Source organism: Centropristis striata, chromosome 18 (genome assembly GCF_030273125.1).
Source record: "Centropristis striata isolate RG_2023a ecotype Rhode Island chromosome 18, C.striata_1.0, whole genome shotgun sequence".
Taxonomy (NCBI): Eukaryota; Metazoa; Chordata; class Actinopteri; order Perciformes; family Serranidae; genus Centropristis; species Centropristis striata.
In genome coordinates this window covers 29272769-29292186 of record NC_081534.1, presented here as the reverse complement: position 1 = coordinate 29292186, position 19418 = coordinate 29272769, and the positions used below count along the sequence as shown (strand labels likewise).

The 19418-nt window shown below is 34.2% G+C and overlaps 1 protein-coding gene across 1 annotated transcript in view; it reads left to right on the top strand.

Annotated features, from left to right (window-relative positions):
- ift172 (intraflagellar transport 172) overlaps positions 1 to 19418 on the top strand; it is a 69260-nt gene that overhangs the window by 2371 nt on the left and 47471 nt on the right. Inside the window, exons 4-17 of the mRNA XM_059356629.1 lie at positions 77 to 116; positions 586 to 651; positions 1400 to 1479; positions 1601 to 1688; positions 3072 to 3286; positions 4172 to 4295; positions 5295 to 5390; positions 7269 to 7430; positions 8187 to 8240; positions 8976 to 9079; positions 10747 to 10832; positions 13612 to 13724; positions 17989 to 18156; positions 19351 to 19418. The exon at positions 19351 to 19418 is cut by the window's right edge and continues 69 nt beyond it. Of these exons, the coding sequence (XP_059212612.1) occupies positions 77 to 116; positions 586 to 651; positions 1400 to 1479; positions 1601 to 1688; positions 3072 to 3286; positions 4172 to 4295; positions 5295 to 5390; positions 7269 to 7430; positions 8187 to 8240; positions 8976 to 9079; positions 10747 to 10832; positions 13612 to 13724; positions 17989 to 18156; positions 19351 to 19418 (1464 nt within the window). The remainder of the gene's footprint in view (positions 1 to 76; positions 117 to 585; positions 652 to 1399; positions 1480 to 1600; positions 1689 to 3071; positions 3287 to 4171; positions 4296 to 5294; positions 5391 to 7268; positions 7431 to 8186; positions 8241 to 8975; positions 9080 to 10746; positions 10833 to 13611; positions 13725 to 17988; positions 18157 to 19350) is intronic.

Below are 19418 nucleotides of genomic sequence, written 5' to 3'. Positions count from 1 at the left end.
CCATATTAATATTTATTTTGTTATCTATGTTGATGCATGCAAACAGATTTTTATCCGTTATCTTATGTCTCTTTAGGGGCGACAAGAAAGCCATCTGCAACAAATTTGTTCAGACAGTAAGTAAACACTTTGTATTGGCAGTGAAGTGAATGCTTAAAGAGGCAGGAGCTGTGAAATAGCAGTGACAAGCACTATTTTTTATTTTCTTTTGTTCTTTATGTTCTTTTGTTTCTTGTGAGAATAATGTTACTAATGGAGCAGTGACTGTTATTTAAAATATATTTGGTAAAATAGCCGGTAAGTTAGTGTGTTCCTCAGACTTTTAAGTCGATTTGAGGACATGTAAAGGCTTAAAAGAGATTAAAAAAAAACAATGTTACAAATAATGCTGCATAGGTTGTTCAGTTATAGCTGCTGGTTTAGTGTTCATTTTATGTGATGTTTTATCTTTTGCCTAGTTTCCTACGTAGAAGTTTTAATTTTAATGGCTTTTGGGTGTCAAAAAGCAATTTTTCCTAGTAGAGAGTGTGCTTTTCCATCTTTCTGACAACTGTGTAATGCCACATTGTATTCCCTGTATTTCAGAGTGCTGTGACTTGCTTGCTGTGGCCTGCAGAACATGCAATTGTGTATGGATTAGTGGATGGAAAGGTAAGGCAGCAACATGTTCTCACCTCTCTACAGAAAGAGGACTCATTATGTTTATGTAACAGTTTATATACATTTTATTCATGTGTAATTATCGGTAGGAGTATTACAGTCTGAGCAGAATGTCTGATACAGCAGGAGTGATTGTAGTAGCAGTTATTGTATTATTAGTTGCATTTGTAATAGTACTAGTATTCCTAAATTTGAAACATTTTAGTTCTCTGTAGTATCATTGCTGTGTCAGATGTTTTTCCCTTGTCAAATCATCGAATATTTTGGCTTAACAAAGACTTATCTGTGTTAAAGTTATTAATTTATTTTATTCTGTTTGCACAACAATGTTCATACAATATATATACAATATAAAAGACGATAATTATGGTGCAGGAAAAGAAGGAAGCTGGAAAGGCTTATTCAGAGTTTTCCTCTATTTAACAAATAAATAAATTACATTATTAGTCATCAAAACAACAAAACAAATGAACAACAAACAAGCAACAATATTTATATACACAAAACACACAAGCAAAATTTAACAGTAGCTAAAGAAAAGATAGAAAACAGAAAAACGAATAAACAAATAAAATAATTTGTTGCCCTTCAGTTATACAGAAATTGTAAATTTTACTGTTCTGTTGTAAAAAAAAAAGTGAATATTAAAAAAGCTGGATTTGGACAAATAATAAATAATATTTGTCTAATAATATGTCTAAATAAAAGTAATTTCTAATTTCCTGCCTTTTTTTTACAGGTCCGCCTCGCTAACACTCAGACAAACAAGTCATCAACCATCTACGGCACCGAGTCCTGCGTCGTCTCACTGGCATCCAAGTAAATCACACAAATAATTCAAAAAATTGGGGGAAATGGAGGAAAAAGCATATATAATATACTTATTATTGTCTACTTCTGTGTTACACTGAGTTTGTGTTGTGTGTGTGTTGTGTGTCAGTGTCTCTGGTAAAGGCATCCTGTCTGGACACGCTGATGGGACGGTGGTCCGCTACTTCTTTGATGATGAAGGTTCAGGAGACTCTCAGGTACTCACATTAGGGCTGGCCGATATGCCCCGAAAATAATATCACCATATTTCATGGTATTATTGCAATAACTATATTCTTGACGATATGACAAAATACTGAAAAATATATAGAAAAGGAGATTTTTTTAAAATTATTTTTCAGTCTGTATAAATAAAAACCGTGCAACAAAATAAAAATCAATCATAAATCTAGATTGTAGTGAAAAGTGCAAATCTCAACAGTTGCCAAATACAAAAAATGTACTCTTGACTCTTCAGTGCAAAATGGAAGTATTTAAAAATAATACTGCAAATGTCAGTGATGGAATGTAACTAAGTACATTTACTTAAGTGCTGTACTTCAGTACAATTTTGAGATACGTCTACTTTGTGTATTTCCATTTATGTAACTTTATACTTCTACGTGACTACATTTTAAGGTAAATATTGTACTTTTCACTCCACTACATTTAGCTGACAGCTTTAGTTACATTTCACATTTCAAGATTTAACATAAAACATGATTCAACACCTTAATAATTTTATTTGATGTCATGACGTCAAGAAGTAGGAATGGTGCAATTATTGCGATATGAATTTTTGTTTAATCATAAAAAAATATACCGGTATTATTGTGAACGATACGATATGGCACAACCCCTAACTCAAATGTAGTAATAATATTGAGTATAAATCCTCTACATGTTGCAGCAACCTTTATGCTGTACAGTAGGGGTGTGCCATACAAGAAGACTGTCAAAATAAGATGCCTTAAATAAAACATACAAGAACCCTTATTCTCCTTTACAATAATTAATTAAAATAGGCAATGATTAAGATCAGTGGATATGATGGAATAGTGGCATTAGAATGTGTGAGAGGCACTAAATTTGGGCTTTTATGAAAAATATGTCTCTAGTCCACACAGTCTGGCTGCTCCATGTCCTAGTGGAAAGCCCTGTTGACTGTGAAAAATGTTATGTGAGGTGTTTGCTAACATTTAGCTCTCAAAATGGACGAGATTGATCACATTGTACTATAAAATGTACAAAATGTTCTCCCCGGGGTCCCCCGGACCCCCTAGATGTTTTTTTTTATTATTATTTGCTAATACTCAAGAGTCAAGAGTAAATTTTTTGTATTTGGAAACTGTTGAGATTTGCAATTTACACTACATTTACATTTATGATTGATTTTTATTTTGTTGTACAATTTTTATTTATTTATACAGACTAAAAAATATTTTTCTATATATTTTTCAGTATTTTTTAATATCGTCAGGTATATCGTTATCGCAAAAATACACTGAAATATTGTGATAATTTTAGAGCTATATCGCCCACCCCTACTATACAGTTGTTTTTAATGTGTTTATGAGACTAACAAACACTCTCCTACACAGGGTAAGCTGTTGACCCACCCGTGCCCGCCCTACGCTCTGGCCTGGGGGGCCAACAGCATCATGGTGGGCGGCTGTGACAAGAAGGTGGTGGCGTACGGTAGAGAGGGCCACGTCCTGCAGACCTTCGAGTACAGCCGCGACCGCACGGAGAGGGAGTTCACCGTGGCCGCCACCAGCCCCAGCGGACAGTCCGTGGTGTTTGGCAGCTATGACCGGTCAGTGATTCACACACAGTACTCTGGTACATCAGCACATTCGTTGGTTTTAAATCTAAAATAAAATCATGGCTTAAATCCACTCAATCATGCACCTACCAACTGTAAACTCAATCATTAGCTCACTATTTTGCAATTCTTTAGTATTGTATTTTAAAATTGTTTTGTGTTGTGTTCTAACCCTCTGGAGTCCATGAAACCACCTGCACATTACTTCTTCATGACGTGAAGACATAAAAATGAAGCAACATTGAGTCTTACCATCAGCTTCCCTCTAAAGTTCTGGCTTGAAACTCCATGCCAGATTTTTTTTAATGAAATTCGGCCAAGTAAAACCGGAGATAATGTCAAATATAATTAGTATAAAATATTGAACTAGATATTATCCTCATTTTACCTGTTATATGTTATATATGCAACCTGTGTTCATATTTGCAATATTTAAAATTCTGTGTTTTGAAACATAATTTTCAAGATCAGATTTTATGTTTCCTTTGTTTCTTTTGGGTTCAAAAACCCAACCTGATACCAACATGGCATGGTAAAGTTTTTTAACAGATTTTTTAACTGACATAATAGCCGAAGATTTCAGAGGGTTAATACTGTGACGTTACTCTTGCTGTTGTCTTGTGTTCTATTGTGTTTTAAGAGTGTGAAACGTTGTTGTTGCTCTTTGAAAGACTTGTTTGTTTGTGTTAGATTTATGTTATTTGTTCCTGCCCAGGGACTACAGATGACATTTAGCTATTAGCTAACTCTGGTACGGCTGAGAGCCATGCACTGTCCCTGATAAATAAAGGAATAAATAAATACCTGTCAGCTCAAAATGCCACATGAGACAGCATTAAAACACTCCCTAATGTTCCTCTCCCTGATGTCCCCCAGGTTGCGGGTGTATAACTGGGCTCCCAGGAAAGGTGTGTGGGGTGAAGCCAAGCCGAAAGAGATCCTGAACCTCTACACCATCACCAGCCTGGCCTGGAAGAAAGACGGATCACGCCTCTGTGCTGTAAATACTTTATTTATAACATTATTTTAATCAAGAAAGTCATTTTTACCCTACAGAGAGGCTAGTAAGAAGAAAAATCTAGCGATCCATTTTCTAAGTCTGATCTAAACTGTTCTCTGTCCTGTGTTAATGACTTGAGAACAGTAAAAAGGTTCAGCCAGGATAATCTCTATACAGGTGCATCTTAATAAATTAGAATATGATGGAAAAGTCCATTTCCAGTAGTTCAAGTCAAATAGCCCCAACCAACTGTTCAGAGGCAACATTTCCATATTAAATATACTTTTTGAAGTTGTTTTTTTGTAATATTCAGATTTTTTGAGACACTGAATTTAGGCCATCATTAAATGTAAGCCATAATCATTATAATTAGAAGAAATTAAATAAATTAAGACATGAAAATGTTTCATTCTGTTTGTAATAGATCTATATAATGTGTCATTTCCACTTTTTGAGTTGAATTACTGACATTAATAAACTTTTCTATGATATTCTAATTTATTGAGATGCACCTGTATGTTTTTAAAAGAAATGTAATCTGGAAAACAAGTTCAAAAAGTTCTGCAATGATCATTTTTGGTGGGAAGTGTGAAAAATCACCTGCTTAACTTTTTAAAAAAATGATCAGGGAAAAACTTTTTTTTTTTACCTCTTAATAAGTCATTAACTCAGGAGAGAAATCAATTTAGATCAGACGTCTTTTTTCTCAATAGTCTCTTAGGCCTTCTGTATTAACATCAACCTTCTCTTAGTGGACCTCTTGCCCTTTACTTCTTCAGTGGAGTTTTTCAGCTGTGGTTACATGTGTATGAATGGAAAATTCTCTCTCTGATCCGTTATGTAACCTGGTTTTAGACTGATACTGTTTTAAATTGCTTACTATGCCATTTAATCCCTCTGTTAAAGACCAACCTAAAGCACAAATTGGTTAAAAAGTAAATGGTGTTCATGTGTTAACGTATTGGTTGATTTATTGTGTGTGTGTTTGTGTTTTCACAGGGAACACTGTGTGGAGGAGTGGAGCTGTTTGATTGCTGCTTACGGAGAACCATCTATAAGAACAAGTTTGAGATGACCTACGTTGGCCTGAGCCAGGTAGAGACAAAATATAGATAATAACTATAAAACATGTGTCTTAACCTTAAAGCTAAAGAATCTATATTGCAAAAAAAAAAAAAGCAAAACAATGAGTAGAACTTAGAAATAAGCAACTCCAGCCCTCACTTGGTCTCTGATACATGCCAATTATTGAATTAATAGTCTGCTGCAATACCAATTATTCAGATTTAATTAATTCAAGTTAAAAAAAAACAGTCCAGTATCGGATATGAAGGTTTTTGGTTTTGGTTTTTTTGATTGTGTTTTTCACTGATGTATTACATGGACCAGTTAAATTAATTCTTAATGGATTAAATCATGTTGCATTTGTATTAAACTGGAGGATTTAGCCATCATTTAAAACAATAATGAGCTATAAATCTAACATTAATTTACATTAGGAAGGATTCCTACAACATTTTTACACAAACAGACACATATGTTATTTTCTGGAAATGCATGTATTTTCTACTTTGCATGACTTGTAAACTGGTTCTTTGATTAAATAAACATATTGGCGTAGAGTAAATTGTGAGAACAAACACTGCATTATCTTACTTGTACTTTCAACTTTAGAAAGTAGGAAACAAACTTGTTTCATTAGTTTTTACACAGAAAAATAAAGCTGAAAACACAGTTAATAGAAATAGCCTCAGAACTCAATTAAATATTTTCTGATTAACAGAAAACATAAATCAATGCATGAGTTGATTTTGGTGCTGATTAAAAAAAAAAACGAGAGAAAAGAAACAAAGAAACAAATTAAAATTGACGAGACTGTGATTGAGATTTTCAGCTGATTACATTTAATGTAATTAAATCTTTCCAGTCAAAAGTTCACAAGAAACATTTTCTTCCATTTCTTTCCTGTTGTAAGTGAGTTTGCTGGATATTACAGATGATACTCTTATAGAGTTATTCTACCCTTATGGAATGGAAAAGAACGTTTAAGACCTTGTTTAATATAATTTTATCTAGATTTCCTTAATTTTGCTGGATCAGCGATCGGCCGATTCTTTTACATCAAACCGATCTTATCTAGCGATCTTATCTAACTGCATTTGGGCATTTGTTCTTGTTGTACTAAAGAAACCAAAAACTCAGGACACTTAATTTATGGTTGCAGTTCTTTTGTTAGTTTGTCCTGTAAATTGTTGCTATTTATTTATTTTTTATTTTTTATTTTTTATTTTTTGTTTTTTATTTTTTATTTTTTATTTTTTATTTTTTATTTTTTATTTATTTCTTTTATTTTTTATTTTTCCAACTCTCATTATTAGTTTTCGCATTTTGAACATAAAACATAACAGTCACACATCCACAATACACATTTACACGTACACAATCACATATAAGTGTCATTTAAATTATATTAACTAATATATCTCAGTATGAAAAAAACAGATAAAGGGGTTTACTTTAAGAAACAAGATTGTACTTATATATATTAATATACCCAGACATATATACGTTCGGGAAAAAAAAACAAAGACAGAAATAATAAAATAAAATAAATAAAATACAAAATTGGCAATTTTATTTTAAGTTCAATATTTTATTAACTACCTCAGACATTGTGATTTCCTTTATTTGTTAAAGAAAAATACTGCTGTTATTGTTTTTCAATGAAATAAGATTCAAACATTGAAGGTGTATGTTGTGAGTTATTAAAAAAATCGGTATTGGCCAAAATCGGAATCGGCAGGTCAGGCTTTTAAAAAATCAGTGATCAGTGATCGGACAGAAAATTGCAATCGGTGCACCCCTAATTTTAACCCTATTATTCAATCATTAGAAATGGAAAATGTCTTATTTATTTGCATGTTTGCCTCCTTCTCCACTGTCCTGTATTAACCCCTCCTCCTCGTCTCCCAGGTGATAGTGAGGAACCTCTCAACAGGAACTCGGGTGGTTCTGAAGTCTTATTACGGTTATGAGATAGAAGAAGTCAAAATAATGGGCAAAGATCGCTACCTGGTGGCTCACACCTCCGACACGCTGCTGCTGGGAGACCTGCTGACAAACAAACTGAGCGAGGTAACACTTAAAGCATCACTTTATTTAACCCTCTGGAGTCCATCTATTTATTGAAAATACACGTTTTAATTACAGTAATAACTTTATTTATATATGATATGTAGACAAGCTGAGAAAGCCAGTTAAAGTTCAATCATAGGAGCTTTCACAGTGTGACATTTATGTTTCTAGACCATTTTAAAAATGTGAATTTTCTTTCTACAATGAAAACTATTACTATTTTTAATTTACATGCAAATAGACTGTTTTGCAGTTTTATTATTTGTTTTATTATTATTTTTTTCTGCTGTTTTTGTGTGTATAGATGGTAAAAAAAAACATTTCCTGGCCGCTTTATACTTTGTTAATTAAAATAAAATGTAAAATCTGACTGATAGCCAAGTTTGTGTGGAGAAAAAGGAGCCATGCATGTGATGTAAGGACAGACTGAAAGATGCTAAACAGAGACAGAAATTAATGCATAGGAAGTTGACAAATTTGGACCAAAATCTCCTGGACTTCAGAGGTTTAAGCAAGTATGAATATATTCATATGGTCTCCATAACATACTGGAGGAAGATGATTTAACTCCCTTCTAAGTGTCTTTCCCTCAACTCCCCCATCAGCTCTTCTGTGCATTTTATCTCATTCACCTGCTCAGGTCTTTGTCCCCTTCTGTTCACGTTGTACATATATGGTTCCTAGTTTGCTTCTCACAATAATTAGAGTTAGACATGTAAACTAACTGAAGTCTGGACTCTGCTGCCTCTCTTCCAGGTGCCTTGGCCTGGTTCTGGTGGAAACGAAAAGTTCTTCTTTGAAAATGAAAATGTAAGTTCACACATGAATATTATTCTCACGAAAGCTGTTATGGAGCTTTTCCTCCATGGATATTTAAGACGCATGTACCTGTAATTAACCCTTTATCAGGCAAAGAACTATATTTGGTAACTTCAGGTAATATTTCGAGAAAAAAGTTGCAAATTTACTAGATTAAAGTGGCAAATCTACAAGAAAAAAAGTCACAGATTTAAAGTGGCAAATCTGCACAAAAAAAGTTGCAGATTTACGAGAAAAAAGTGGGGAAAAAAGCAACTTTTTTCTCCCAGATTCACCACTTTAACCCTTAATAGGGCTCTCATTGAAATACTTGCAAATTCCAAATTTCAACCCTAAAGAATATTGGAGGATAATACATACAGCCAGAATGTGTAAAAAAAACATACGAAAATAATATTTTGAGAAAAAAGTTTACGAGATTAAAGTGGCAAATCTACGAGAAAAAAATGTGCAGATTTATGAGATTTAAAGTGTTGAATCTGGGAGAAAAAAGTTGCTTTTTTCCCACTTTTTTCTCATAAATCTGCGACTTTTTTCGCACAGATTTGCCACTTTAATCTAGTAAATTTGCAACTTTTTTCTCAAAATATTACCTGACTCTAACTACCAAATATAGTTCTTTGCCTGATAAAGGGTTAAAGCTTACAGCAGAACCAAACCAGAACTGGCTTTATGTTCCATGTTACTGTGTTTTAATGAATTAATTGACTGTATTTTGTGTTTCAGGTGTGCATGATTTTTAACGCCGGGGAGCTGAGCCTGGTGGAATACAGCAACAACGAGATCCTGGGATCAGTCAGGACAGAATTCATGAACCCTCATCTCATCAGGTGGGTCAAGTACACAAAACACACAAACAAACCTCATCGATGTTGTTGTTTTACCGAGAAACAACTGAACAGGTTTGTTGGGTTTCAGAGAACAAACGTAAAGCCGTGAAACAGATACTATCATCAACTGATTCACTTGTTCAATCTCAAGTCTCATATTTAAAGCCACAAAAAGAAGAAATCTAGCCGTTTAATCTGCCTTAATTATAGATTTTGGGCCCTACAGTAAAATTTTAGTTTCTATTTGTGATCGTTGAGGTAGAAAATCGACGGACGCATTTTTACACAAATAATAATAATAATGAAGGGACAAATTTACATTTTGGTTTTGTAAAAATAGCCATTCTACATATTCTAATGTTTAATAAGGGAAAGATATGAAAAGCCTTTATATAGAATAATATGATACAGTGTAGTATGAGGTATAATATATAGTATTAGAAGCAATGTAATAGTAGTAATATTAATAATATGATTACATCATAGAACAGCAGTATAACAGAATATTAAATGTAATATGGCATATTATGGTAACATATAGGATGTACATAATATAATTTATGGTATAATAATAATAATAATCACCAAAAAAAGACACAAAATGACCAAAAAAGACACAATTACTTAAAAAGACACAAAATGACCAAACAAATGACACAAAATGACCCAAAAAAGACACAAAATGACCAAAAAAATTACACAAAATGACCCGAAAAAGACACAAAATTACTAAAAAAGACACAAAATGACCAAAAAAAGACACAAAATTACTAAAAAAGACACAAAATGACCAAAAAGACACAAAATGACCCAAAAAAGACACAAAATTACTAAAAAAAAAGACACAAAATTACTAAAAAAAGACACAAAATGACAAAAAAAGACACAAAGTGACAAAAAAAAGACACAAAATGACCCAAAAAAGACACAAAATTACTACAAAAGACACAAAATTACAACAACAAAAAAAGACACAAAATGACCCAAAAAAGACACAAAATTACAACAACAAAAAAAAGACACAAAATTACTAAAAAAAGACAAAAAATTACAATAAAAAGTAATTAAAGGGACCTTTCACACACAACACTGTAAAGTGCCATTCACATAAAACTCACATTAAACTTTCATATCAAGGTGGGGGCCACAAAATATCGTCATGAGGGCCACAATTACTCTGGCAGCACTAAATAATTCCCTGACCGTTCTTACTAGACGGTGTAGTTCCAGCGGTGTCCACTAGGTGGGGGTGTTGGGCTGTGCAGAAAGAGACGTCCTCCTGACACCGAGGCTTCTTCAGTCAGCTCGTCAGCAGCTCACGTCCACGTTAAAATATTCCGGCCTGTCAAAGTGTCAGCTCTGACGGTCCCCGGGTGACTGACTAATGGCCGACTGGTGTTGAGGCCAGCAGGTTCCAGGTGATGGCTGTGACTGCTGCTGCCTCTGGCTGCAGGACGCTGCAGCATGACAACATCATGATCAGCAGCGTCCGGGGAGTTCTACAGCAGCTGAAGCCAATTATACTGAGCACATGCTGGATTTAATGCTACATGTTGAATCAGTGTAAATTCAGTTATGTTGCACTGCTTTTATACTGAAGGTGTGTTTGTGTTTGTGTTGTGTGTGTGTGTGTGTGTGTGTGTGTGTGTGTGTGTGTGTGTGTGCAGTGTCCGGCTGAATGAGAGGAAGCAGAGAGGAGTTGAAGACAACAAGAAGCTGGCGTATCTCATCGATATAAAGACCATTTGTATTGGTAAGAACGTGTGTTTGTCACTGTGGTGTCATTGTGGTAGCCACAGTGGAGGAAAGTAACTAAGTACATTTACTCAAGTACTGTACTGAAGTACAACTTTGAGGCACTTTACTTGAGTTTTCCATTTTCTGCTACTGTATACTTCACTACATTTCAGAGTCAAATGAAGCACTTTTTACTACTACATTTATCTGATAGCATAAATTGTTCAGATTATTAATACCCAGTGGTGGAATGTAACTAAGTATATTTACTTAAGTACTGTACTCAAGTACAACTTTGAGGTACTTGTACTTTACTTGAGTATTTCCATTTTCTGCTGCTTTTATTCTTTTTTTTTTTTTACTACAATTCAGAGTCCTATAAAGCACTTTGACTGCTACATTAATTCGATAACTTAAGTTATTTAGATTAATAATACCCAGTGGTGGAATGTAACTAAGTACATTTACTCAAGTACTTTACTTAAGTACAACTTTACTTGAATATTTCTATTTTCCGCTACTATATACTTCTATTTCACTACAATTCAAAGTCAAAAAAACACTTTCTACTCTACATTTATTTGATAACTTAAGTTATTTAGATGAATAATACCAGTGGTGGAATGTAACCAAGTATATTTACTCAAGTACTGTACTGAAGTACAACTTTGAGGTACTTGTACTTTACTTGAGTATTTCCATTTTCTGCTGCTTTATACTTCTACTTCACTACATTTCAGAGTCAAATAAAGCACTTTTTACTACTACTTTTATTTGATAAATTAAGTACAGTACTTAAGTAAGTGTACTGTTTCATTCCACAACTGCGTATTATTAATCTGAATAACTTAAGTACACTTTTGTGATACTGTACTTGAGTATTTCCACATGTGTAACTTATAATGTAACTACATTACAAATGAAATGTAACTCCACTATATTTAGGTGACAGCTTTTGTTACTTTTCATGCCAATATTTAACATAAAAAACTTGATCAATTTAATATGATACACTTGTTTATACATTTAACCATATAACAGTATATTGAGTAGTTAAATTAGTTCTACCTTGAGCTCTACTTTAACAGTAAAATGCTGCTTACATAAATGCATCAAAGATAATAATCCAATAATATATTTGGAATATATAAAACAATCTGAGTGGGGTCATTCTGCAGAACGAGTACTTTTACTTTTGATACTTTAAGTACGTTTTGATGCTGATACTTTTGTACTTTTACTTCAGTAAGAGATCTGAATACTTCTACCACCACTGCTAATACCACATATAACCAACAAATAAATTATAATGCATTATAAAAGGTTATTATAAGAGAATACTTTACTGATCCATGGGGGTAAATTCAACCCACAAGCAGCAGTATGGAAAGAAATTAAAGTTAGCCCCACCTGCAACATTAAAGTGATGAACACATTAATGCGTCTGTAATGAGAATTGCATATTATACCATATATTATTCAGAAATAAGCCATTCTTCACAATGAGTAGACATTGCTTTTTAATGCGGAACTTTTACTTGTTACGAAGTATTTCTACATCGTAGTATAAAAGATCTGAATACTTCTTCCACCACTGGTCATTTCTGTTATTTAAATACAATATAAACGTAAAAAAACACAATCGACATTTCAACCTAACTCAGGTTTTCCTCAGGCAAGAAAAGTAAGCAAACAGAATGACAAAGTGAAGTTATGTCTTGGTATCCGGCTCTTGATGAGTGAGTCCTCAGAATGTGATTAAGTAACAGCGAGTCATCAGTTTCAATCCACTCGTGCAGATGAACATGTTCATGTTTGTGCTGTGGGTTTGTGAAAGGCCTTTGATTGGAGAACATCTTCAATCTGCAGCCTTTGAACGCTGTCGGATGCTGATGATGCTGCCATTATTATATTTTCTCTCCGTGATCTTTTAGTTTATAAATTGTTTTATGCAGGAATTAAGCGAGGCAGCTAGTTTTCACACTTTACTCACCATAATATGGAACTCCTGAACTTCTACAACTACAAATAACTGCAGTTATATCAGCAGTTGGACTTTATTATTTCCATTGAGTGGATGAAAACTAGTGTGGAGGATGAAAAATGATGTATAGTACAGTAGTATAAATTAATAAATTAATACAGGAATACATTTAAAAATTATATGTAGATAAATAGCTACAGGATCAAATAAAATAAATATGGTGATTAATGCATGTAAAAATAAATGCATAAATAAATAAATAAACACTGAAATAAAAACTGAAATGTAGTTGCACAAAAATGTTGAAATATATTAAATAAATAAATTTAAGGTATTTATTTATGTCCTTTTTAGTCATCCACATATATTTATTAATTCATCCATTAATTTATTTATTTCCATATTTATTCAATATTTATTTATTCATTTTTTAAATTAATTTATTCTGGTATTTAGTCCCGTATTTTTTATCATATTTCTCCATATTTCTTTATTTATTCCTGTATTTATTTATACATTTATTAATGTATTTTTTTTTTAAACTTTTGATACTTTTTTATCCTCCATAGACTAGACCATATTCCACCTAATTAAAAAAGTTTATATATCAGCAGACTTGTAATATCAACTTGATCCCAAAGTGTTTAAAAGTGACACCGCCCACTGTACCTCATAGAATCATAGACAGATAGTTATTATAAAATAGTTATTATAAAATAACTTGTCTGATTACTTGAATAAAAAGGCCAATTTTAGCCAGACACACTGTCACACTGTGCTTAGTTAACCTGTCCTTCTCTCTCCTCCTCAGTGGACTTGGCCGGAGGCTACAATCTGGGAACCATCAGCCAGAACTCTAAGATTGACTGGCTGGAGCTGAATGAAACCGGACGCAAACTGCTGTTCAGGGACAAGAAGCTGCGGGTGAGAATAAAAAAAACCTCCGCACCCTGAGGGAGCGAAAGAGTGGAAACAATGGCAGCGTGTCCTGCAGGCAGAGAGGCCCAGTGATAGATTAGATGATTATTAGTAAAGCCATAAGTCAAGGAGAAAAATCCCTTCCTTGGTCGGGGCATGTCTAAAGTTATAGGCACGTCCATCACCCAAATAATGTCCCGTGGCCTTTTGTGGAGCCATTTTGGTCTTCCAGGTGATAAGACAGTATTTCAGGATAAATGTGGGTGCAGTTTGCCACCGGGGGTGCCACAAGTCTCAAGAGAACTTAAAGCACACAGTAGGGATGAAACTTCCTTTCTGCTGGGCCAAAAGTGTTACTTTTATTACTGGAGCAGAGAGAAAAGCTGCAGAGACACAACAGAAAGTGCCAAGAAGTTAGAACACAAGTGTTTATGTCCTGCAGTGCAGGGAATCCCGACTTTTTGGCACATTACTACTCTCCATGTTTTATACAGGGTTTGTACAGGTGCTTGAAATCCTTGAAAATGCTTGAATTTAAATGTTGTATTTTCAAGGTTTAAAAAGTGCTTGGATTTTGGATAAAGTGCTTGTAAATGCTTGAAATTCTTACTGTATTTCTCTTGCAATCTGACTATATCCATCTATAGACTATAGATAATCACATGTTCAATGTAAAAATAATGATAACCTATCTGAAATGAAGACCATTCCTCCTAAAAGTGTAATACCATCACTGTTGGTATGGTTCAGTGAAATCTCCACCTTTTGGTATGTAAGTACTCATCTTAAATATGCAATTTACAACAGGTGTAAGATACTGGAAAAGCTTGGAAATGGACATTGAAAGTCCTTGAAAAATGCTTGAATTTGACCATTGCTAAAGTGTACAAACCCTGTTTATATAAATAATAATAGATAGAAATAACTATGATGGGAACATGCTAGCCACGACACCAAGTCTGAGTTTATATGTGTGTTGCAGAAATATTCTCTGGTTTATGGCTTCTGCATGTTTCTGATCAATGAAAACACGAGTTGCTGGGTGGATTTGGACTGACTTAGAGGACGGACGGTGACTCTTTTTGCAGAGAAACATTCATATCTGCAGGCATGTAGGCCAACTTCCTTTATGCCAGCAAGTCTTATGTATAATAATTAGTCAATGACCAAATGAAAACCACTACCACTTTTGTCCACAGGGGGCAAAATCGACACAAAATGAAAGTTTCATATCGTTCCTTTAAGTCAGGGGTCTCAAACTCAAATTACCTGGAGGCAGTATCAAAATGACCAAAAAAAGACACAAAATGACCAAAAAAAAGTCACTAAATGACAGAAAAAAAAACGAAATTACTTAAAAAAGACACAAAATGACCCAAAAAGACACATTATGACCAAAAAAGACACAAAATGACCAAAAAAAGACCCAAAATGACTGAAAAAACACCAAATTACCAAAAAAGACACAAAATTATTTTTAAAAAAGACACAAAATGACCCAAAAAAGAAAAAAAAAGGCACAATTGTTTAAAAAAGACACAAATTACCAAAAAAAGACGCAGAATTACCAAAAAAAACCCCACAAAATTATTAAAAAAGACACAAAATTACCAAAAAAAAGTAATTAAAGGGACCTTCCAAACACAACACAGTAAAATGCCATTCATATAAAACTCACATTAAACTTTCATATCATCACGAGGGCCGCAATTGGCCCGCGGGCCGCGAGTTTGAGACCCCATGCTTTAAGTGCAGAAACACGCCTTTCACATTTTCCACCTCAATACCAAAAACAAACATTCAGAAAAGATCTGGTTCTTGGCAGCGAGGAGATTTTGAGCTTTTTAAGAAGCAGGATGAGGATGGAGAGAGCTGCTGTCACTTGTTGCCCCGGGGTAATGAAACAGTTTGATGTCTCAGCCCCGGAGCAAAGACACGGACAACTCCGGTAATTGGGAATCCCTCAGTGGCTGCAAACTTTTTCGCTGCACTCTTTTTTTAAATTCCAGGTACAAATGTACAAATTGTCTTTTAGTTTGGACAAAATGACCTTTAGTTGGACCGATAGGGAAATTCTTATATACAGTCATGGAAAAAATGATTTGACCACCATTGTTTTCTTTATTGCATTTGTTCATTTTAATGCCTGGTACAACTAAAGGTACATTTGTTTGGACAAATATAATGATAACAACAAAAATAGCTGATAAAAGAGCTGATATCTAAACATTTAACATGTTTTTTTTATAAGGATTTTGCTTATTATCAATAAAACCATGGAAAATGTCTAGAAATCAGCTCATAAATTAAACTCTTATGAGCTATTTTCATTGTTATCATGATATTTGTCCAAACAAATGTCCCTTTAGTTGTACCAGGCAGTAAAATAAAGGAAGCAAGTCCTGGTTTTCAGATGCTTATGGTTTAAACTGTTTTCTAGTCGTAATATTGACATGCATATGTTGGACTTTAATGTCTTATTTCTTCTGCACAGGTGAGTTTAAAACCTTTACTTCAGTACCGATGGTGCATAAAGATTAGATGTGCATGCCATCAGTCTATTAGAGGGAAAATGATTTATACTATTTCATATTCATAGCACACAGCCACTGCACTTTCTCCCAGTAAAGAAATCATAAAAAGTCAAGTTGCATAACAAATGTTTCTTTAATTGAAACTTGCTTTCAAGTGAACTTATCAACAGGCTGCTCCTCCTCGTTGCAGTAAAACTTGAGCTCCAGGGTGAAACTATAGACGCAGCATTATTAAAAATGGTGGTAGGGGGGAGATATTAAAGTAGCTGATTACAACAGCGGGAGGTCTCTCTTACACACACACACGCATATTAAGTGCTGTAGGAACCACTGTAGCTTATAGAATCTACATAATCTCAACTCATCAAGACTATAGTATGCAAGTTTATGGAAGTTAATCAACTTTCTTCACACCAAATGAGTTAAAATATGCAACGTAAACTTTAACCTTTTTTACAATCACTGTGTTTACGGCTAATATAATATTTAATGTAAGCAAGGCAGATTTATAGGCACCAAGTCTGCCTTGTTTCGTACAGAAACGTAGTGGAATACTGGCTCTTACTATGGACATTTTGCAGAAGTTGAAAGAAAGTTTTTAGAATAATTTGCTTTGTTGTCCGGGTTTAGAAAGAAAAGAGAGAGTCATTCATAGCCCGACTTTTAATTAACCATGAAGCAGGCAGCAGTGTTGAAAAGTGTTTTTGTGTGTGATTGTCCTCCGTCGACAAGATGTTATACAACTTTAAATGAACGAGAACAAATTTGCAATAGATGCGACCACATATGTGCATGTATTTATGTCTCCAAGCATTAAAATAACACACAACCTCATAAATACTGGACCAAATCTCCGCCTCCTGGGGTAAAAACTGGGGCCGCTAAAGTGGGGAAATTCAGGTGGAGCAACCAACTGACAGATCGAGCTATAGAGCAGCTAGTCGCAGCTGCAAACATGATTGTTCCGACAGTGAAATGTTAGCAGGAGGCTGTTCAGGCTGTTTTGTGGAGTTTCATTCAGCACCATCAGACCTGCAGTAAACACTGACACTGCTGCAGCTACAGTAACTATTAAGATCATAGTTTCAAGTGAGGATTATGGCAAAAAAAAATTCAATTGGTTAACCCCATCCAAGTTGCATCAATGCATTTTCATTGCATCATTTGGATTTATTGTTATATACTGCTGGGAAGTGCTAGACAAAGGGTAAACCTCCACCAAGTCCATTCCCTATGTCGCAATATTAAAGGAAGTCAAAAATGATCCTGTGTATCTGCCTTGTGATTCAGATCCACTCAAACTATTAATAGGTTTTTCCTCGGCCCCTGCTTCACCCTTCCACCAAGTTTCATGAAAATTTGGCTTGTAGTTTTTCCTAATCCTGCTGACAAACAAACAAACTGAAGCAAAAAACATAACCTCTTGGTGGAGGTAACATATTGTTCCGATTTACTTTCCAACATGCTTTTATTCTTTGGCCATTACGACTGAAAGAGGTGTTTAATTGCTTTCTCTGTGGGATTAAAGGTCAAACAAGACATAGCATGATAATTAATGAGCTTTAGAGGCTAAATTGGAAGTTGGATTTTGGTACTTTTTTATTTAGGTTAGCTGTTTCCCCTGTTTCTAGTCCGTATGCGTTAGTCTTCTGACTTAATATTAAATGGACAGATCATTTATGAAAGCTTTAGTTCTGAAAGTAAGAGTTTCCTCCCTCCCTCTTCTTCTTCCTCAGCTCCATCTGTACGACATCGAGTCTGGCGTGAAGACCACGGTGCTGAGCTTCTGCTCCTACGTCCAGTGGGTTCCTGGCAGTGACGTGGTCGTGGCCCAGAACAGAGGGAACCTCTGCATCTGGTACAGCATCGACAGCCCCGAGAGCGTCACCATGTTCCCCATCAAGGTTTGTTCTCAATCTGGTCACATGTCAACATGACTGAAGGGGTTATTAAGTATATGATTTCACTAAATTTCAATAAATTGTTGCAGGAATGAGTCCTTAAGCTCGGAAATGGGTTAGCATTTTAGCTCGAGGTGTGAATCAGCGTATCTGCCCCACAATACGATTTTATCCCGATACTTGAGTCTATAATACGATATTATTGTGATTTTAAGCATTTTGCGATATGGTGAGTATTCCGATACAATATATTGCAATTTAACTGTTTAACTGCATTTTGTGTCCACAAAATTAACTTCAATCAAGAATTGTTTTGTCAAAAAATGGAACATTTTTCGGTTTTTATTTTCTTTCAAAAAACTTTAAACCTTACTGCTCTGAATTTATTTGAATTAAACAGCAAAAAAGATGAACTTTGCCACTCCTAGCCCGATAATTACTATATCAACTTATCGTTCGATATATTAAACTGACTATATAATATATCACATTGTTTCCATACTTTTTTGTGTTGTGTAAATGTTTGACGGGCAGTACGAATTGCTGAAAAAAACCCGTTATTTGCCTAGCAGCAATCCCAGCTGTTTGTGTGTTATTTGTAATATAAAATAATGTAATTAAAAATGTTTATCTCAGTGCATTTTTTTTGTTAACAGAGCCTGAGAGTCTATTTTATTAGTTTTTATTGTAGTTTAATTTATTATGTTTTATTTATTTAGGATATATTAATATTTCTTTTCCACAATTCAATTCCAATGTTTAATATTCTTGATATTAAAAAAATAATTGCTGTTGAAAAGATGTTTTGGATTATTATGCTCTAATTTCATTATATCAAAGGCATAAAATGGTCCTAAAACGACGTTAACGATTCTATCGTTTATCCTGACAGTTTCTGGGAAAATATATCGTCTTAAAAAATTTGTTGTCGTGACAGGCCTAAACTTTGCAGTGTTATTTCTATAGATTCCTTAGATATTCTAGTTTCATATGATACCAGTATCTCCAGTATATTATATAATGTTTTATTTCCACTTTTTTAATTGAATTTCTGACATAAATAAACTTTTCTATCATCTTCTAATTTACTGAGATGTACCTGTACATGTGTTAAAACTTTAATCTTTGCTGAGTACATTCCACCACTAGTTTAAGCTCTTTTATTCAGCTTTAAACTGTTTTACATCTTGTTCTCAGGGCGACATCGTGGATCTAGAACGAGTGGACGGGAAGACGGATGTGATCGTGACGGAGGGCGTTAACCC